Below are 21,459 nucleotides of genomic sequence, written 5' to 3'. Positions count from 1 at the left end.
CTAATACAGGGGCTTGTTCTGGCTTGTGCACAGGGTTGAGATACTTACCTTTTACTAGGTCAGTCTGCTTTTCTGATGCTTTCTTTCCCCTCCACTTCCCCCAGATGTTTTCCTTCGGGAAGTACTCAAATGTTTTCTGTAGGTCAACAAAGACCTTGGAGAGTATTTCTAAATTGTGAGCTTTCATGTACTGTAAAATATGTCTCTTCTTTTGTCCATATCTGTGACTCCCAGGAACCTTGTTTTCAACCCTGCAGTATTTCCCAGTTTGTGCACTCCTCTCCCCTCCTGGGATGCTCCTCCCATTAGATGGGATGATTGCCAGTTGCAATTACAATTTTTTATAAAAATCGTCCTTTCTTATGCCCTGGTGATGCTGAATTACCCTCTCTCCTAGAAAAAAAAGTCTCATTGTCAGCCACCTGTCATGGATGCTTTTCATTGCTGTGAGTCCTTGCTTTAAACATGCACTGAGAATTAACTCTTTCCATGCCTACGCCTGGAATTACACTGATATGAGAAATGTTATCTGTCCCTGTGTGTGTCCAATGTCTCTTCATTTTGGTACCCTGAAAACAGTAAAAGCTTTATCTTTCCGCTCTCTACTACATAACAGATCACTGCATCTCTACACCTGTCCCAGTGTAATTCTGTCAGTTTAATGCCCTTTATTTACCAGAGGTATTTGGTGCTTTGTTTCTTAAACCATCCCTCCACCACCTGGGTGACGAGGCCAATCATCTGTTGAAGGTATCTCCCTTCAGTGCCTTCTCTTTCATTCTAAATGTGCGCCCTCCCTTGTCCATCAAGGCCCTAATCAAAACCTTGAGTTCACTGGATCCATTCCCCAAATCCCGGTTGGTTATTCTGCATCCTGTACCCAGTCACAAACAATCTTTAACCATTGTTCCAAACAGGATATGGAGGTCCCACACCTGACTTAATCTACCGCATGCAGCAAGGACAGGTGGAGCTCTGGGTCTGGGATGATGAGGACGGTGGGGAGATCTCAAGGTCAGAGGACCTCCTGCCATCAGGTGAGTTGTTGCTGTCCCCTCCACCCAACTCCCCTTTCAGAAATGCTCCATGCCCAGAGTGCCAGGGAGATTTGGAAACTGCAGATCTGCCCTGTGCTTCCATTCCAGTATTTGTGTTACATTTGTGCTGATCTCAAATACAGTACAGTCTGCTCTAATTTGTCTAAGTGGGTGTTGTTCCCACTCCCAGAAATTCAGGGAGACAAGCAACTGTTCCCTTTTTTCCCCCCAATTACACTGCTATGGGGCAATCAGGTTTGCTGTCTTGATTTTTCAGCACACATCTGGTTTTCCTGGTATACTGTGATCTTAAATTTGCATCTTCACTTAGCAATGTAAGAGTTCATTCCCCAGCCCAGAGTAGCCATACCTCTCTAGCATACTCTTCCAAGGCAAGATGGGATTAGTAAGTCCCCCATGAAAATCTGCATGGTATGCAGAGATTCTGTGTAGCCATTCCTGTTGAATGAGAGATGTTGAGGATCTTCCTGGCTTTTCCTGGTCAGGTTTAAGTGGAACCCAGGAAGTGTTTCTTTATGGTCTCAGGCTGCATTAAATGGCTCCATGGCATTAGTGGGATTCAGAAGCTTTCATGTAGTGGGGGGAAGTGACTCCCCCATAGTTTGTACCAGAAATACCCCCTTCCTGTTTCCTCTCTGGGGCCTTGAGAGTTTTGAAGCCTGAGACTCATCACAGTCCAGGTTCAGGTTCATGCCAAGGCCTTTTAGTCCCAGTGTGGATCCATAGTTTCATAGTTGTTAGGGTTGGAAGGGTCCAACCCCCCTGCCCTGGGCAAGAAAGAGTGCTGGGGTCAGATGACCCCAGCCAGGTGTTTGTCCAATCTTCTTTTAAACACCTCCAAGGAAGGGGACAGCACCACCTCCCTTGGAAGCCTATTCCATATTTTAGCAACCCTCACTGTAAAGAATTTTTTCCTGATGTCTAATCTAAATTTGCTCTCTTCCAGTTTATGGCCATTATTTCTAGTTACCCCAACAGGCGCACGGGTAAACATTGTATCCCCTATTTCTTGTTGTCCCCCGCGATGAGTTTGTAGGCAACCATGAGATCATCTCTCAGCCTCCTCTTGTGGAGGTTGAAGAGGTTCAGGTCTCCCAATCGGTCCACATAGGATTTTTTCTGTAGGCCTTTAACCAGATGAGCGGCCCTCCTCTGAACCCTCTCCAGGCCATCCACATCCCTTCTGAAGTGCGGTGCCCTGCATGCTTCATGTGACATGGAGGCCATCTGGGACCTGTCAGCAGAGGAGAGGAGAGGTGGACGGAACTGGGCATATTTAGTTTAGAGAAGAGAAGACTGAGAGGAGATTTGATAGCAGCCTTTAACTGCCTGAAGGGTGATTTCAAAGAGGATGGAGATGGACTGTTCTCCATGGAGGGAGATGACAGAACAAGGAGCAACAGTCTCACCTCAACTTTCCTTCCTGAAACTTGAGACTTGCTCTTTGTTCTGTCACCTGCCTCCACTGAGAACAGTCCATCTCCGTCATCTTTGAAGCTACCCTTCAGGCAATTAATATATCGAGTTCCCACAGCCTCTCCTCTCGAGTTATCTGACCCAGTCCCCTCACCCTTTTTGTCACCCTCCGCTGGACTCATTCCAGATGTGGCCTCACCAGTGCTGAATAGAAGGGAATAATCATTTCCCTTGACCTGCTTGCACACTCCTACTAATGCAGCCCAGATAATGCCATTAGCTTTCTTGGCAACAAGGGCACACTATTGGCTCCTATTCAGCTTTTTGTCCACTGTAATCCCTAGGTCCTTTTCTGCAGAGCTGCTGCCCAGCCAGTCAGCCCCCAGCCTGTACCAGTGCATGGGGTTGTTCTATCCTAAGTGCAGGACTTTGCTTTTGTCCTCGTTGAACCTCATGAGATTTCTTTTGGCCCAATCCTTCAGTTTGTCTAGGTCACTCTGAATCCTACTCCTACCCTGCAGCGTATCTTCCTGAATAGGGAACATAAGCCTGGGACATGGGCCTGCCCCTCCCTCACCCTCATCACTTGGGGTTTCGGCAGGAAGACCTTGTTTTCTTGAAGACATAAAAGTGCCAAAGTGTAGGCCTGCTCTGAAGCCCATCCCTGCAGGAGGAATAGCAATGTTGCTCCTTATTAGCAGGGTAGGGACTAATCTGAAGTTTCTCTTCTTCATTCAGAAGGTGCCTGGCTGCTGAGAAGAGCTGAGGAGCATGCTGACAAGGAAGGGCCTGCAAACATGGATCCATCAAAGAATTTCCCATGCTGTTTGGGTGAGATGGACTCCCTGGGACCTGAGAAGGACCAATGGCACAAGAGTCAGGGGAGGCCTAAAAAGCAGGAGGAGTGTCCATCTGTGAACCAGATACCATCTCCTATTGGGTGTGAAAGTGGAGATAGGGCAGAACCCACAAACAGTCCTGGGCAGAGAAAAGAAGGTGTGGAGCTGAGCAAGCAGAAGAGCCACTGGAAAGAGACACTGCATCCAAGCCAAGGCAGTGGGGAGGGAGTCAGAGGGAAGAGCTTCACCTTCTCCAGCCTGACCTGGCAACTGTGCCTCGAAAGAGAGAAGCTACATCAGTGCTCTGTGTGTGGGAAGAGCTTCACCTTCTCCTTTGACCTGGCCAAGCATCAGTGCATCCGCACGGAGCAGAAGCCATACGGGTGCTTGGAGTGTGGGAAGAGCTTCACACGCTCCTCCAACCTGGCACAGCACCAGTTACTCCACACTGGGGAGAAGCGACATCCATGCTTGGAGTGTGGGAAGAGCTTCACCCAGTGCTCCCACCTTGCCCGTTACCGGCTCATCCACGCTGGGGAGAAGCCACATAAGTGCCTTGAGTGTGGTAAGAGTTTCACCTTCTCTTCTGACCTGGCCCGGCACCAGCGGATCCACACAGGGGAGAAGCCATACCAGTGCTCAGAGTGTGGGAAGAGCTTCAACTGCTCCTCCAACTTTGCTCGGCACAAGCGCATCCACACAGGGGAAAAGCCACATAAGTGCCCTGAGTGTGGAAAGAGCTTCACCTGCGCCTCCCACCTGACCCAGCACCAGATCATCCACACAGGGGAGAAGCCACATCAGTGCCCTGAGTGTGGGAAGAGATTCGCCTTTTCCTCTGACCTGGCCCAGCACCAGATCATCCACACAGGGGAGAAGCCCTATCAGTGTTCAGAGTGTGGGAAGAGCTTCAATTGCTCCTCCATCCTGGCCCAGCACCAGCGCATCCACACAGGGGAGAAGCCACATTTGTGCTCTGCATGTGGGAAGAGCTTCACCTGCTCCTCTGACCTGGTGCAGCACCAGTGCATCCAAATGGGGGAGAAGCCACATCAGTGCCTTGATTGTGGGAAGAGCTTCACCTTCTCCTCTGACCTGGCCCGGCACCAGCGCATCCACACAGGGGAGAAGCCGTATCGGTGCTCAGAGTGTGGGAAGAGCTTTACTCGCTCCTCCCACCTGGTCTGGCACCAGCGTATCCACACAGGGCAGAAGCCGCATCAGTGCCCTGAGTGTGGGAAGAGCTTCAACTTTTCCTCTGACCTGGCCCAGCACCGGCGCATCCACACAGGAGAGAAGCCGTATCAGTGCTCTGAGTGTGAGAAGAGCTTCAACTCTTCCTCGAACCTGGCCCGGCACCAGCGCATCCATACAGGGGAGAAGCCATATCTGTGTTCGGAGTGTGGGAAGAGCTTTACCTGCTCCTCCCACCTGACCCTGCACTGGCGCATCCACACAGGGGAGAAGCCACATCAGTGCTCAGAGTGTGGGAAGAGCTTCACCTGCTCCTCCCACCTGACCCAGCACCGACGCATTCACACAGGGGAGAAACCTTATCAGTGCTCACAGTGTGGGAAGAGCTTCACCTGCTCCTCCCACCTGACCCAGCACCGGCTCATCCATGCCCGGAAGCATCCATAATTCTGGCAGGCATGCAGGAAGGGCTCAGTGCCTGCCAGCAGCTGCATTCAGGCACGCAGCCTCATGCTGGTGGACTGCAGCAAGAGTTCATCCAGCCTTTGGTCCTAGGGCCCTGCAGAACCCAAAGCATCCAGAGGCTGGCCCCCAAGGTTTGATAGAGGGTAGGACTACATGGAAACACCTTGGGCAGCGATCAGCTCAGATCCTGGAGGACCCTGTGTGGGGGGGACCTCTTTACATTAGCTTTGGAGCCTGTGCCTTCCCCATCATTCTTTCAAAGCGGTCATTGCTCCCGGAGGAGAAGTTCCTTCACAATTGGGTCCCATCCCCAAGTCAGTTGGCTCCAAATGACACCCAGCAACTGTCCTTGATCACCTCCCACCTTCCTCCCTTGGTATGTTAGGCTCTTGAGTTGCAAGAAGGAGGACATTTAAGCCTAGGAAAGCATTCTCTGGCCTAGCCTGGCCTCACCTTTCCTCCCCAGTGCATCACCCTGCTCCTAGGCTTGCACGTGCCCATTGGGGTCTGCAGGGAGTTCTCCTGCCACCCCCCCGAGTACAGTTTGGCATGTTTTGCTTCTCAGCTTCTTTTCAGAAATCTGCACTGCCAGGTGCCAGCTTTCTCCCTCCCGGCCTCCTCCCCTTCCTTCCCTTCATCCCATTCTCTATAGTGAATTCCTTGCTAATCAAGCCCCAGAGCTGAACATGGTATCCCTGTCCTTGGTCTCTGCGTCCTCTCTGGAGCTGTGAAATGGGAACAGACAAGGGCCAGAACCATTCCAGGGCAGATCTCTCTGGGATTTCCCAACCCCTTCTCTTTCCAGAGGATTCACCACAATCCAGGGGTTGGTGTTAGCCCTCAGGAGTAGGAGCTGGGAACACTTGAGGCATTACACCCATGTCCTGCTGTGCAGCAAGGCCCCTGCCCTTTTCATAGAATCATAACGTGAGGGTTGGAAGGGACCTGGGGAGGTCACGTCTAGTCCAGCCCTCTGCTCCAAGCCATAGCAGCACCAACTAGATCATCCCAGCCGACTTTGTCTAGCCGGGTCTTAAAAACCTCCAAGGATGCAGATTCCACCACCTCTCTGGGTACCCCATTCCAGTGCTTTACTAGCCTGCTAGTGAGATGTGTCCATCCTGGTCCCCCCCCAATGTCCAACTTCAACTTCCCTTGCAGCAACTTGGGCCCATTGCTCCTTGTTCTGTCATTTGCCGCTTCTGAGACTAGTCCAGCTCCAGGCACAATGTCCCACTTTGGAAGGCACCGCTGGTCAGGGCAGTAGAGTCTCTTTTGGGTGAAATGGGGTAGCAGGGGTGAAGGAGATGCAGCCTAAGACTGATCCTGCCTCTCCTGTTAAGAAGTGGGGAAGGTTTGAAGGCATCCTGTGGGTGAAATGCTGCATGTTGTAATCTCCCCTTGGGAGACCTCACTACTAGTGCTAAGGCTGTTTGGCTCCATGAGTGTCCTGTAGGGGCTGCTCCAAGAGATTAATAGCCCATCCCAGAGCAAATTGATTCATCTCTGTATTTATCTTCTCAGCTCATTCCAACCCCCCCCTCTATCCCCCGCATTGTATAAAATAGCCCTCACTTTCCCTACATTACAGTGTTTTAAGAAAATAATCTTGTGATTTTTGAATGAGCCTCAGTTGTTTGGCAGGAGGGCTGGTTTGGTTTGTTGGAGGTGGCCATAGAAAGGAGAAAGGGAATAGGACTTTGTTCTGCACATTTTGAAGGTGCCTGTTAATTGTGCAATTTCTAAGGCAGAGTGGAGGTTGGGGGCAATGTGTATAGGTGAGAGTGTCAAAGGAACTGAAATCCTTACCATTTTTTTCCTGGCTGGTAAGGCCCCCATTCACCGCAGCCCCTGCCCCACTCCCTCTCTCACCCTAGGGGCCTCGATCAAGCCTTTCCCCTTCCCCCAGACTTGCCTGCTGGGGGGGAGGAACAGCTGTGCACGTGCACTAAGGCCCCCCCAAACAATTTTTTCTCTCTCTGCTTATGGATTAGGGTCACAAGTCAATGGGTCAAATGGAAGGAACAAGTAAAAAAAGTAAAGAAACAGAAACATAGGTAATACGCACAGCACCTTAACTCATCCCCTCCCCCTGGCATGCTGGGACTGTCCCCAAACCACCCTTTAATCCCTAGGGTGCACAAACATCAGCCTGGAGCTGCCCCCAAGTCTGAACCCGGCTCCTTCAGGCCACAGTCCTGGTTGACTGAGCCCTTGAGCTCTCCAGCTCCACTGCATGCTTCTCTGTGCACTTCTGACATGTGCACACTGCTCCCTTTCCCCCCTTGGTCCAGCCTCAAGCTTCCTCTTTCTTCCCTTTCCCTTCAGCCCCAAGGGTTTCTGGGAGTTGCAGCCCAAACTCCCAGTCACCCCAGCTCTGCAGACTGGCCCTGGTTCCATGAACGCCGTGTGCCTCTGGAGGCTGGGGGGCATGGTGAGCTCCCGCAGGTGGCAATGGGAGCTTGGTGGCGGCAAGCAGGGGGCTCCTGCTGTTGGCAGTGGGAGGTGGGGTGGTGGTGGCCAGCGGTGATCACGGATTGCCCACAGGCACGACTCCTGTTCACAGGGGTGCACACCATGCTCGGGGGGTGCACGTGCGCCCCGCCCCCTAGGCGTCGCCAATGTCTGGTTCCTCCTGCTGTTACTTGTTACAGTCGCATTGCACTCCTATTCTTGCACGCAGCCAAGACACGCAAACAGAGACAGTCTCACTGGGGTGGGCCCTTTTCTTGTACCGCTTGGACTTTCTGAAAATGGAGAAATGGGAAAGCGGATGCTATTTCCCAGTAAGTGGAATATGATGCTGACCTGGCGCAGGGACCTTTGGAGCCTAGCCCCTTTTTGAAGCCCTGCAATATCCTTGCACCTGTGGTCACCTTGTGACAGAGCTGGGGGTGGCACCCAGGAGTCCAGAGGCCTGGGCTTGGAGCCTGCCTGGATGCCCGCCTGGTCTGTGCCCCCTCCCTCTGCTCCCCTGGCTAATAACTGGTTTGAGGGAGGGGGCAGAGCAAAAGCACAAGGAAGGGCTCCTTCAGGGCTGGAGGTCATGTCCAGCTGTGGCTTGGGGCCAGCCAGTGCTGCCCCACGCAGAGATGTCCCAGCCACCCCTCACTGCTCTGCGTCGGGGAGGCAGGGGCTCTGTTAGGGGTGCTGCTGGCATCTACTGCTCCTGTTCTCTGTAACCTCCCCACTGTGGGTGCTCACGGCACCATCCTCCCATGCCCTGCTGGGTGCCTGGGTCCAGCTACCAAGCCACTTTGATATCGGGGCTGGTGGCCCTGTGTGACCTGGTATCTCTTGGAGGAGAGGATTGCACAGTACGCAGAGAGCAGGGCCCAGGCCCAACCCGGAGCTAGCCTGGTGGAGATGGCACTGGAGAACGGAGACACCTCCCTGGCTCTGGCTGGGGTAATGCTGGTGGATGAATAACTGTACACCTGTGCCTTAGGCTATGGGCTGCAGCATCAACAGGCATAGACAACCATCCACATGCTCGGTGAGGACCAGAGAGGGGCTCCAACATCCCTGGAGTGGCCCTGACTACTGGGTGAGGGGAAGCCAGAGGAAGCTGGTGCTGGGGTGCACCGGACCAGGGAGCACATGGCTGCAAGGCCATGCCCTGTGCTACAACCAGCCCTGGACCCCCAGACTCCCCAGATCTCGGTACAGGAACAAGAGGGAACAGCTCGAGCCCAGCAGGTCATCCGTTTGGTGAAGACAAGGCCATTCTCTTCCATAGTCTTCCAGTTTCAGACCCAGCTGGTGTCCCCTGCCTGGGGTGGGGACGTTGTGCCAGCATGATCAGGCCTGTCGCTCAGACCCCAGAGGCAGCGCAGGGCTTTTCTGTCTCTCCATTCCAGCTGCCCCCAGCATCTCCGTCCCCCAGCCGGGGGCTTTGGCCTGTGCCATCGCCTCCTGCCCTTGCCACGTGATGGGTTTCTACCTCAAGGAATTGACATTGCATGGCTGAGAGACAGATGGGTCCTGAACAACACCCCTTCTGCCCTGCAGAGGAGCCTGAATGGGATCTGCAACTTCACCCTCACCTACGCCTTCACCCCTGCCAGAAGCAACACCAACAGCATCTTCTCCTGCCAGGTCCAGCACCTGGCTCTGGAGCACCCCTTGTAAGAGGAGTTGATAGGAATCAGGAAGATGACAATGAGCCATGATGGGACTGGACTCACAGTGCTGCCTGGATAGAAAAGCTGCTGCCTTTTCCAGGCAGTTGGGTTTAAATTTGGGGGTAGCGGGGTTGAAAGGGGGGTGCACCTGCACCACTCCCCCCCCACGCCCCTCTCCCTGGCATTCACCTCTGGTGGGCGGTGCCAGGCAGGGCTCTAATCTGCCATCCCATTCAGTCCCAGAGACCAGCGTGGATCACACCGGTGCCATGATCACGGTCTCCCTAGGGATCACGGCAGTGAGAGCCGCAGCTGCAACAGCTGTTTATAGCTGGAGGAAGAGGCATGGCAGTAGCGGGGATAAGGCTGCTGGTTGTAGGGAGAGGGGAGAAGCAGGGGGCGTGGGGACAGGCCTCTGCAGAGCCCGGTACCCACTCCCTTCACCGTTCTGCCCTGCAGCTCTCAGGTCTCCCAGGCCCTGGCCGTGCTCTGCAGCCCAACTGACCCAGCTGTTGCTGTGACCCCAGGCAGGAGAGCCCCGTACTTGGTCTCCGAGGTGCAGGGGCCAGCGCAGTACCTGCTGGGACAGGAGGTGACCCTGTGCTGCTCCATGGAGGGTATGTTTCCCAAGAACACGGCTGTGATGGGACAAATGCATGGGGAAGTCAGGACAGTGATTTGGGATGGACAGAGCCGGGGTGGACCTAGAGCACCAGCTGCTGTTACATGCCCACCCCTGCACTGGACAGTGACGCAGGAGAGATCTGGGACCTGCCCTGTGGCCTTGCTGACCTTCACCCCCACTGTGCAGGATGGCGGGGCATGGGTCAGGTGCCTCTTTCAGCACAAAGCCAGATGGATTTGGGAGCAGCACAAGTCCCAAGAGATGCAGGTGTGCAGTGAGTGTTTAGGTCTCCAGAGAGGCTTGGGATTAGGGCAGCATCCATGGCCTGGGTGTTATCTTCACAGAGGCCTTGGAGGGTAGGTCTGGGCATTCACCTGATGGGCATGGGCACAGGGACCTTTGGGACCCTTTGCAAGGGGATGGGTTCAGAGGGGCAGCAGCTTCTCTGCCCTGAGCAGCTGAGAACGATCCAGTGTAACAAGAGACTGGACAAGCACCTGGCTGGGCACGTCTGACCCCAGCGCTCTTTCCTGCCCAGGCCAGGGGGTCGGATTCGATGACATACTGAGGTCCCTTCCGACCCAAACACCTGTGAATCTATGAAACAGCCCCCTCAGCTCCTTCACACACGGCAGGGAGAACAGACTGGTTTCTGCCTTCATGGAGCTGAAGGCCAGGAGGTTGTGCCCTGCTTTCCAGTGCTCACGACTACTCCAGGAAAGTGTCTGGTCTCCTTGGGATCCTGCTTGGAGTGGTGCTGCACATGCAGGGCATTGCCAGGGAGCACGGGCAGGCTGGGGGCCGCAAACAGGGGAAGCAGTTTTCATAAGTTCATTAGTTTCAACAGTCCATTAGTCCCCCCCTGCCCCCCACCCTCTCACCCTTTGAGGAGGAACCTTTACTCTTGGTGGGAGGAAGCAGGAAAAAAGGAGCCTTGTGGGGCCAAGGAACAGCGATCAGGAAAGCTTACAGGTGAGTTTGCCTGGGCACTGCAGATCTACTTAGAAGAAGGGCAGTGAGAGAGAGAAGGTAGATTAAGAGACCCAGGGAAATGACTGGAGGACATCGCAATGCCAGAGCCACTGCCACTGCCTCTGCCTCTGCTTGCCCCTGCGAGATACCTGTCCAGGCAGGACTGCTCATCATCGAGGCACCCACCGAGGTCCAGGTTTGGAGCTGGGGGAACTGCAGCTTGCAGGTTCCTTCCAGTCACAGCCGGGGGGTGGGGGCGGGTGCCTGCTGTGTGAGCTGTGCCTTCTGGTGGTGTCCCTCAGGGAGCAGGCACAAGAGCTACAGAAGGTGGTGTCGATGCTTGGAGGCATCCTCCACCATGAGGAGTTCATCGATTCGATGCTGTGGAGGCCTCTGGCAGAGAAGCGAGAAGACGTGGACTCCCAGGAAGGTGGAAGCAGCAAGCAGAAATCTTCATCTCCACCTGTAGCAATTCATCTGCAGAATAGAGATGGAGCCCTAGCACCAGAAGGCGATGAGCACGTTCCATTTGGTGAAGGAAGTCAGGACCGGTCTCACCAAAGTGGGAAGGATCTAGACCCCCACCAAGAGGAAGCCGTGGGTGGCGGTGGTTGGAGACTCCCTTCTGCAGGGGACAGAGGCATCCATCTGCTGACCTGAACTGTTGTCCCAGGAGGTCTGCTGCTTGCCTGGAGCCTGGACCTGAGATGTCACAGAAGGATTACCAAGATTTACCCAGCCCTCTGACTACTACCTCATGCTGCTCATCCATGTGGGCACCAGTTATACTGCCAGGGGAGAGCTGGAGCAGATCAGAGTGACTACAGGACTCTGGGTGCAATGGTGAAGGACATGGAGGCTCAGGTGGTGTTGTTCTTAATCACTCCCAGCTGGACTTTCCCATGTTTTCAGTCACTTTCTGGAGCTGCTGTGGGAGAGAAGCAGGCAGCAGGGGCCTCGGTGGACTTAGGTGTCTCCCTGTGCTCCTATTCAACCCTACTCAGGACCCTGACAACAAATGCTTAGGCAGGGTTACCATATTTCCATATCCAAAAATGAGGACAACTGTCCAGGGTTGTGGGGTGGGGGGGCGGGATATGATCGTTAGGGAGCAGTTTCCCCCAAATCCCAAATTCTCTGATTAACCCCCCCCCCCCCCCAAATCTGCATTCTTCCACGATTAAAATGAAATCCCACTATATATATTGGTATCAATTTAACACAATGTTTTATTGATATGTTTATAATTTCAAAGCAGTTTGGAAGCCTGCCAGTGCCTCAATCATCATGCTAAAATAAATGTTAATACTTACATATTTTGGTATTTGATTTTTTTTTTTCTTAATGGAAAATCAGAGCTCCCCTGCCTGCTTTGTTTGCTCACCAGGTTGCAGGTCCAGCTGTGGCTGTGCCCCCATCACTGCTTGTGGTGCTGAGCAGCCCTGAGTGATGTACTAGAGCCCTGCCCATGCCAGTGCCCCTCACTCCCCCCATCTCGCCTGGGCCAGAGTGCGGCAGCTCTGACTCCTGCGGGCGGTGGCAGAGCAAGTCGGTCCCCAACATGGGCTGGAACAAGGAGGAGGGGAGGCCTATGGCAGCAGCACTCCCCATTATAGGCTGGGGCTCCTGGCCATGGCCGCCACCCTGGGCAGCGCCTTCCAGTCCACCTGGCTGCACAGGCCCCAGCTGCCGCCGAAGTGCCCTCCTGCCCTGCTGCAACCACAGCCCCATAACTCCCCCCACCAGCCCTCCTGCCCAGCCCCAGCCGCAGGCTACACACACGTACACACACATACACATATACAGACCCCCCAGTCCTGGGGCACTGGACAATCCCCAAGCCCTGCACCACCCAAGCCCTGATCCCTATAGACTTATTATATCTTGCTGCTGGGGCTGCTCCCACTACCCTGCCTGGCTGTATGATGTCCGTGTGTGTGTGTATGTGTGTGCGTGTGCGTGCACGCGCGCGTGTGTGTGTATGCCTATAGTGCCCCTGCTTCCATTTGGCCGTGTGTGTGTGTGTGTGTGTGTGTGTGCCTATAGTGCCGCTGCTTCCATTTGCCCAAAGCAGGCCTGCATTTTTTTTTTCCACAGAAACTGAAAACTTGGGTCCCCAACATGCTCGCCGCTAGGCAAGGTGGGAAATAAAGTTCATCTACCTACCAGCATCCATGTTGAAAAAAGATTAGTGGAGGAAATCCCGGACATGTGTTCGTGTTTCAAAAAACTACCCAGACAGAGCTCAGAGGACCCAAAAAAATGAGGTGTCCAGGAAAATCCACCTCCAACAGCAAAAGGAAGTAGCCCTCCTGCCAAACAACTGAGCATTCAGAAGTCACAAGGTTATTTTCTTAAACACTGTAAAATAGGGAAGGTGGGGGCAGTATTATACATCGGGGGGGGGGGTATCAGCAGAAAGGACAATTATGGAGACGAATGAGTGCGCTCCAGGATGGGTTATTAACTTCTTGGAGTAGCCCCTACAAAACACTCATGGAGCTAAATTGCTTTGGGACCAGGAGGGAAGCCTCAGTATTCCCAATGGGAGATTATAACGTGCTGCATTTCACCCAGAGGATGCCTTCATACTTTTTCTACCCTTCCACAGAAGAGGTAGGGCCTGTCACAGGGTCCAGCTCCTTTACCTCTACTATTGCATTTAGCCCAGAAAAGAGACTCTAACTCTACTTCCCCCTGCTCAGAGGTTCATTCAAAAGGACAGGCTCCTTGTTGCACAGCAGGACATGGGTGCTTCGAGCGTGACCAGCTCCTGCTCCTGAGGGTCAGCAACAACCCCTGGCTTGCAGTGAATCCTCTGGAAAGGGAAGAGGCTGGGACATTGCAGACATGGGCGACTGGTGCCTCACAAGGCTGGGGGGGCACCAGATTGCCGACTGGGGGGAGGGAAGGGGATCCTCCAGCGGCTGATCACCAAGCCGGCAGCGAAACCAGAAGTGCACTTCCTCTGGCACTTTCGGTTTCGCGGCTGGTGCTTCCAGGGGGTGCACGGCCAAACTCAGGGGGTGCACGTGCACCCACGTGCACACCCTACGCATCACCAATGCTTACAGAGAGATCTGCCCTGGACAGGGCTCTGGCCCTGGCCTGTTCCCATTTCTCAGCTCTGGAGAGGACATAGAGACCAACCGCAGGGATAATTTTCTTCCTTCAAACTGATCGCCATTCCCTTTCATTCCTGTGACTTCCCACCAAATCAGTTTCCAGCAGATCACCCCTTCCCACCCTGCCCTAGTCGTCGGGCAGGCACAGCCCCCCCAATGCCTTCTCTGGCACAGCTCCTACCCAGCCCATATGTTCGAATGAGAAGGGGCCCCTAAGCTGGAGCGGGCTGCGCCGTGGAAAACCATTGCTGCAGCCAAAGATACTGGCCAACCAGATCTTTTTTTTTACTGAAAACTTTTTATTGAGAACCAAACTTTTTGTTTTTAACCCGTGTCCCCTGGGTGATGCTAACACCTACGTCTGAGCCCTGCCTTTCCGCCTGAGGCCTGGCAGCAGGGCAGCGCCTGGCAGACGGTGCGTTGTAATGCATGCGTTGCGTGCGTTGGCAATGGGACAGGAGCGTGTAACAGAAGGGGACACCCCTGCGGGGTCCTGCCTGCTGTGACCCTGGACTACAAATCCCAGAGGCACTGGAAGCAGGAAGAGGAAGTGATGAGCAACCTGCAGAGTCCTGCCGGACTGCCAAGCCCAGAGCCTGGGGTGGCAGGAAGAAGGGTGAGCTCAGCGCTCGGGGCTGGCTAAGGGGGGCTGCATGTGCTGAGCGGATGCGCTGCAGTGGTGCTGAGCCCTGCCTGGTGCTTGCCCTGTAAGTGGATGCTGTTATACTTTGAACGCTTGCTTACCTGTATGCTAGGGTTGCTGGTTGTAGCCGTGTTGGTCTGAGGACACAGGCAGACACGGTTCTTTGGGGAGAGGTGATATCTTTTATTAGACCAGCTAAATAGTCGGGGAAATTGTTCTTTGCAAGCTTCCGGGCACAAATGCCCTTCTTCCAGCACGGAGAGAGTCTGCTGGTGTCTGTGTGCTCTCCTGGGTGGAAGAGCAGCCAACATGCAACATGCAGGTCTGTGAAAATGCAAATGCATGGCAGTGAGGATCCAAGGGAATGGGAGACAATAGATGCGAGAGGTAATTTGGGGTGGGGGGGAAGGGGGAAGGGGGCACTGGTGATAGACTGCAGCTGGTGAAATGCAGACAGGTCACCTGGGGTTATCACAGACGGCAGGCAGGTTAGTTTGCATGTCTGTATTGAGTCCGGGATTTTTGGATTCCAGCACATTTACCAAGGGATGTTTGTAGGCTAATCTCCAAAATTCCCTTTGAGGATTAGAACGGAGAGATTGCAGAGAGCGGGGTAATCTCCTGAGAAGTGGGCACCCACAGGTCATTGGGTATATTTTTTTCTTTGATAGCTTTTCGGTGTGCGTTCATTCTGGTACGCTCTTGTTGTTCGGTTTCTCATACGTAGTCTCCATCGGGGCATTTTGTGCGCTGGTAGAGATATATTACATTTCTGGAGGTGCAGGTGTGAGATCCAGGCATGGCGATGGCTCTGTTGTGGGGTGTAGTGATTGTGGGGGTGGTGGGATGTGTTGGCAGGTTTTACATTTCTTGTCCCGGCACGGTCTGGATCCATTCGGTGTGCTTTGGGCCATAGGAAGTTTGCTTCTGGTGATGAGGTTGGTGAGGTCTGGTGCTTATTTAAAGGCTAGGATGGGTGGCTCTGGGAAGATCTCTTTAAAAATTGGGTCTTGTGTTATGGGTTGTAGTTGTTTGAGGATTTTCCATATAGGTTCCAGGGAGGGCTGGTATATCATAACTAGTGGCGTGAGATTTGTGGGGATTTTCTTTTTGTACTGCAGCAGTCGTTCACGTGGTATGCAGGGCGGCTCTTTCGAAAGTGGGATCTGTCTCTCTGGAGGAGTGTCCTTGTCGGGTGAAAGCCCTTTTGAGATTTGTGAGATGATGATCATGGTTGTTCTCCTCAGTGCCAGTTCGGTGGTATGGGAGGGTTGGCTGTATGTTTAGGGTGATAGCTGGTTCTGTGCAGATATGTCTGTTGGTCCGTGGGTTTCTTGTATATGGTGGTTTGTATTTTACCATTCTGGATAATGATCATAGCGTCTAAAAAGGAAATGTTGGTGCCGGAGTACTCAAGAAATAATCTGATGGAGGGGTGGTGGTTATTGAATTTGTGATGGAAATCAATCAGAGACTGCAGGTTTTCAGTCCAAATGATGAAGATGTCATCTATATATGTTAAGTATAGCATCGGTTTGATGGTGCAGTTCTTGAGGAATTCTTCTTCCAAGTGGGCTATAAAAGGTTGGCATATCATAGGGCCATTTTGGTGCCCATAGCTGTGCCCATGGTCTGGAGGAAGCGTTGGCTATTGAAAGTGAAGTTGTTGTGTGTGAGGATGAAGTGTATAAATTCAGCAATATCTCTAGGTCTGTACTTGGAGTTACAATCTCACTCCTGTAGATATGTAAGGCAAGCTTGGATGGCATCATGGCATGGGATGTTGGTATGCAAGTTGGTAACATCCATGGTGGCTAGGAGGGTATTGCTGGGAAGGTGGTCTCTGTTTTTAAGTTTTTGTACAAGGTGATCTTTGGACAAAACTCGGCCTTTGGATGACAATTGTCTTTAGGGTGGATTTGATGAAACCTGATATTTCCTCAGTTAGGGTTCCATGGTTGGATACTGTAGGTCTGCCTAGGTTTTCTGGCTTGTACATTCCTGGATTTGCACGTTCACAACTGAATTTGTATTTTCACATTTGCATTTGCATTTTCACAGATCTGCATTTTGCATATTCTAGGGCTGCACCGATAAAGATTTTTTTTTGCTGATACCAACAGCCGATTATTAATCAGCCATATCGGCTGATACTGATCTGATAGCTGATTTGCAGCCTGGCAGCTTGGACAGCCACCTCTGTCCAGTAAGGGCATGGGGGAGGGAAGAGCTGTTGATGGAGTAGACCAAGACCCCCACATTGCGGGATGGTGTGGGGTGCGGCAGGGGCCAGGGCAGGACCAGGTGCTGCTTGGCCAGGGTGGTGCGGGGCAAGGGACAGAGCCATGGGAGGCTGGTCCAGGTGCCACATGGGAGTGCAGAGGGTGGGGCGTGGCTTCTGCCACTGTGCACGTCTCAGGAGGGGGCATGAGGGGAACGCATCCCCTGGATTTGTGCATGGGGCAAGGGTGGGCTGCCCTCTATGGGCTTGGGGCCAGGGGCTGTGCTGGCCTCTTCTCGGCAGGTGGACTGGGCCATAGCTGTGCTCGGATGGGGGGTGTGGCAGTGGTGCTGGGTGTGGGGCTGCGTGATGGGCCACAGTCACCCCAAAATTCACCATAGCCCCCACTCCCAGTGCCGCCACTGCCACTCACTCCCACTGCAGTCCCAGACCAGCCCCACCCCACTGGGAAAAGTCTGGCATAGGTGCTGGCCCCAAGACTACAGCCGGCAACCCACACTTGCCCTCCTCCCCAAATCCGGGGGGGATATGCCCCTCATGCTTCCCCTGGGGGTGCTCATGGTGGTGGGGACCTGCCCCCACCCCAGTATGATATGCCAGTAGCTCCGTCCCTCATCCTGCCCCGCCCCAACTGGGCAGCCCCTGCCCCATCTCACTCCCTCCCTCACCATGGGAGCTTCGATCTACACTCCCATGCCCCTTCTCTCCCCCACGGTCCTTCTCCCCCACAGACTTACTGGTGAGATGCTGCTATCCAAGGAGCGGGCTGCATTCCTGGCTGCGTGTATGCTGCAGCTGCGCACATGCATGCAACATTTATCGGTGACATTATCAGCCACACTGGCCAAGGAAAGCTGATTGCTGATCATGTCATTTTTCCTTTTATCAGTGCCAGTACTATATGGACCACCATCTCAGTGCACCTTTATCATACTGGCTTCTATTCTACCCAGGAGAGCACAAAAACACCAGCAGACTCTCTCTGCCTGAAGAAGGGTGTTTGTGCCTGAAAGCTTACCACAAACAATTTTTCCAATTATTTAGTTGGTCTAATAAAAGATAACCCATCTACCCGAAGAACCTTGTCTGTTTACCTGTATGTGTCCCTTCCCTTTGGCCTGTTGCCTGTGACCTTAATCCCTGCGATGCTCTATATAAAAGTTGAAAAGCCCTTGTTGGCTGTAGTGATTGTGCCTGACACCACAGGGGTTTGCTACACCCCAATCCCAGAGCTCCCCTGTCCCATAGCACCCACCTGTCCAGAAATCATTGCCCTCAGAGCCCGTGCCCAGCCCCACAGCCCCCCCTGTATTGTCCCATCTATGGCCTCACAGGCCCAGTCCTCCACCTCCCAACTCCCCCATGATCCACCAGTTTCACCCAGCAGCCTGCTCCACCCCTCCACCCCCATCGGCCTGCTATCCACTGCACTATCCAGTAGCTGATTGCCCCGGGTTCAGCCCCAGCACCACTAGGGGCAGCTCCTGCAGGGACCCTGTGACACAGAAGCAGGCCAAGGATGTTGCTGCCTCTCCTCTCCTGGGAGAAACTTCACCCCTCCAGGGTGGCAGCTGAAGCAACTGCAGGTCTTGGTGTGCAAACCCTGCAGCCTGGCACCACCATGGCATGCCAGCACAGGCAGACCTCTCTAATGCCTGCCCTCCCCACCCACAGCCACAGAGAGACCCCACCTGTGCCCACTCACCCCTCACAGCCCCTGCTGGCTCCGGCCCTGCCCGCACCCTGCACAGACACTCCCAGGAAATCCCGGCCATCCTCACCCACATCTGCACCTGCCACTTGACATGCAGCACGATATCCCTCGCATCCCAGCACAGCAGGTAGCAGCTCCGAAGTTCTGGCTCCCTCCTGACCCTGACCCTGACCTTTCCTTCCATCATGGCCACCGCCTGGACCCTTTCTGGGATGCAGTCAGCCCAGAGCCCCCTCTGCAGCCCCTGGCTCTAGGGGCTTGCTCTGGTCTCAGCCCTGCAGCTCCCCCCAACCCCCTCCCCCCCATAATCTCACTGCCTTCTCTTTTTCTTTTTTATTTGCCCTAAGAGCTCACTAGAAGTGCCCAGAGTAGCCTCCCTTTGCAAGGGAGGCCGGTAGTTTCCAGGAGGGCACTGGCCCATGTCCTCCCTTGGGGACATCCAGAAGGACTGTTTTCAGCTCCAGCAGATGTACAGCAAACAGACCTGACTGCAGCCTGGGAGACCTAGGTCCATGAGAGACTTGCAGGGAGGCAGCTCTGGGGCAGAATGGACACTGAGCTGCCCAGGGGAGGCAGGGAGAACCGGGAGCAGGATGTGTTGCTGCTCTGGAGGTAGCTGGGGTCTCTCCCTGCCTCCCCCTGCCCCCTCCCCACCCCACCTGATTGTTGCCACAGCATGGGGTGGACATGGAAGCAGGTAGTGGGAGATGGAGGGCACCTGCAGGGCAGAGGAGGCACCACTGCAGGACAGGAGCTGCTGCCTGGGGGCTGGGGGCTGGGGGGCGGGAGTGAGGACCACTAGCAGGGCTATAGGTGTGGTTTGGGGGCAGGGGCTGTGCACTGGTTTCTCTTGAATGGGGCCTGGCAGGGGGTGCAGAGACCCCAGAGAAAGATGGGGAGGGCACCAGGGGGTTAGTCTGAGTCTTGCCATGGAAGGGGATGCCGGGCCGTCGTACATGGTGGCAGTGCCCAGGGGCTCTGTGTGCCCCGTGGGGCAGGAGATGCAGCCACATGGCTGTAGCGCCACGGGTAGAGCATGGGGGAGGGGCTCTAGGGCTGGGTGGGGGCACTGGAGGAGGAGCTGTCCTATGCAGATGCTATGGGGGAGGGCAATCAGGGCTGTGGGACCACTTGAGGGACCATGGGGAGAGACCTGGGCCAATCTTGGTGCAACGCAGGTGCCTACAGGTGACAGCTGTGGGGACGGGTATTTCTGGAGTGACCTCAGTCCCCACAGCTTGTGTTGGGGCAGGATGGGAAGTGAGGCTATCCCTGAGGCTGCTCTGAGTGGAGGACGGTGGGGACATCAGAGTTGGGCAGACTTCAGTGCTAGGGCAGGGTCCTGGTCCTGGTCCTGGGGCTCCCATCACATGGTGAAGTTTGTGCTGTCTCCTTTCCCACAGGCGGCTCCAGAGACCAGACCCTGTTGGCAGGTGCTGTGCGTGAGTTCAGGGAGAGCAGGAGTCCAGGCCCCCGGCTGGGTGAGCCCCCTCCTGGTAGAGACAGTGGTTGCTGCGCTGGAGTCTGTAGCAGCTGAGGACCTTCCCCTTGCAGCCATGGTGAAGACAGAGGGGAAGCTGGAGGAGCAGGACCCAGGAACTCTCCAGGCAGGAGATGAGAAGACGAAAGTACCTCTTGTTGTCCATGCGAGGACTGGGGGGGTGTCCCCAAGGTGGTCGGCACCACAGGCAGTAAATCAGCAGCTGGAGAAGCTGGTCCAGCACCAGGAGATCCAGGGGCAGGAGGTTAATCAGGCCATGCAGCCCCCGCCTGAGGCCGAGATTCCATCAGAGACCCCAAAGTTGGCATCAGGAGATGATCTCCCTACCCCAGAGACCTGGCGCCAGCGCTTCCGGGGCCTCTGCTACCAGGAGGCCGAGGGGCCGCAGGAGGTTTGCAGCTGCTTGAAAGAGCTCTGCTGGCGCTGGCTGGAGCCCCAGCGCCACAGCAAGGAGCAGATCCTGGAGCTGGTGGTGCTGGAGCAGTTCCTGGCCATTCTGCCCCAGGAGATGCAGAGCTGGGAGTGGGGGCACAACATTGAGACCTGCACCGAGGCTGTGACCCTGGCTGAGGGGTTTCAGCTGGGACAGGAGGAGGGTGAGAAGCTCCAGGTGAGGGTGTTTCCATCCTCATATGCTTGCTCAATGCTATCCAACTTCCCCCATCCCTGTCTTGCACAGATCCTGGCTCCCCAGTGACATATTTATCTCATTCCTAGATCACGATGAGTGTTAAGGTTGAAGAGATGGCCTCGGACAAGATGCAGCCCACTGGGGCACTGCAGAAACATGCCAATTCCTGGCTGGAGCAACCCAAGGCCTATCATGCAGACAGGCCTCTGGAGGAGGCAGGAGAGAGGGAAGCCCCAGGGCCCTGGGACAAGCCAGCTCGAGTCCCCAAAGAGGAGTCCCAACCTCACCAGGGGTCAGGTAAGGTACAGGATGGAGGCCCGGGCTTGGGTCTGGATGACAGAGTGGCCATCCTGCATGCAGTCGGAGATGCTTGAATAGCTGCCTGTGCCCATGACAGGGCTGCAGTATATGTAACCACATGGCTAGGCTGGGATAGAGCTGTAATTTTTGTGGGTGGGCAGTTCCCAGGCCAAGGACCCCAAATCTTTCTCGGCTCATATGTGAAGCATCCAACAGAAAGAGGGTTTATCTTTCTTGGGCCTTGTTGCACTCCCATGGTAACAATCAATGTTGTTATTCGTGTTCCAACAGTCAATGTTCAGTCACCCCTTAGTTATGCCCACATGTGCCCTATGTGTCCTGTTAGGCACTGGTGAACGTGACTGGGAAATCAGAAACCCCAGTGGCCTCTGCCTCATTCTGGTACAGTTAAACCAGGTCTGTGTTTTGCAGATTACCCCAAAACGGAGGAGACTTGGGAGTGCTCAGCTGACAACAGCTGCTCAGGCTGGTCCCCAAGACGAGGCCCTTCCCCAGGAGCAGGTAAGGAGCGCTGGCTCGACCCTTTCCAGCAGCAGGAGGCAGCGTCCCTCAGTGGAGAAATCTCTGCCACAACATTTTGGTGGGGTCA

General features: G+C 54.5%; 2 protein-coding genes across 8 annotated transcripts in view; one reads left to right on the top strand and one right to left on the bottom strand.

Annotated features, from left to right (window-relative positions):
- LOC102574042 (zinc finger protein 420) overlaps positions 1–21,459 on the bottom strand; it is a 141,085-nt gene that overhangs the window by 25,718 nt on the left and 93,908 nt on the right. The window lies entirely within an intron of this gene.
- LOC102573340 (zinc finger protein 850) overlaps positions 1–21,459 on the top strand; it is a 37,682-nt gene that overhangs the window by 10,605 nt on the left and 5,618 nt on the right. For 3 of the 7 annotated variants that reach the window (XR_009457564.1, XR_009457563.1, XM_059718877.1), the window contains exons 1-4: positions 14,353–14,434; positions 19,821–20,528; positions 20,636–20,846; positions 21,282–21,371. Coding sequence is in view for 5 of the 7 variants with exons in the window: in XM_059718877.1 (XP_059574860.1) it covers positions 14,372–14,434; positions 19,821–20,528; positions 20,636–20,846; positions 21,282–21,371 (1,072 nt within the window). In the remaining 2 variants the exon portion in view is untranslated. Of the gene's footprint in view, positions 1–917; positions 1,038–3,212; positions 6,580–14,352; positions 14,526–19,820; positions 20,529–20,635; positions 20,847–21,281; positions 21,372–21,459 lie in introns of those variants that run through there. The other 4 variants (XM_059718876.1, XM_059718879.1, XM_059718878.1 and 1 more) reach the window with 3 other exon arrangements.

The sequence above is a fragment of the Alligator mississippiensis genome, chromosome 15, assembly GCF_030867095.1.
Source record: "Alligator mississippiensis isolate rAllMis1 chromosome 15, rAllMis1, whole genome shotgun sequence".
Lineage (NCBI taxonomy): Eukaryota > Metazoa > Chordata > Crocodylia > Alligatoridae > Alligator > Alligator mississippiensis.
This window is presented reverse-complemented; position numbering and strand designations above follow the sequence as displayed.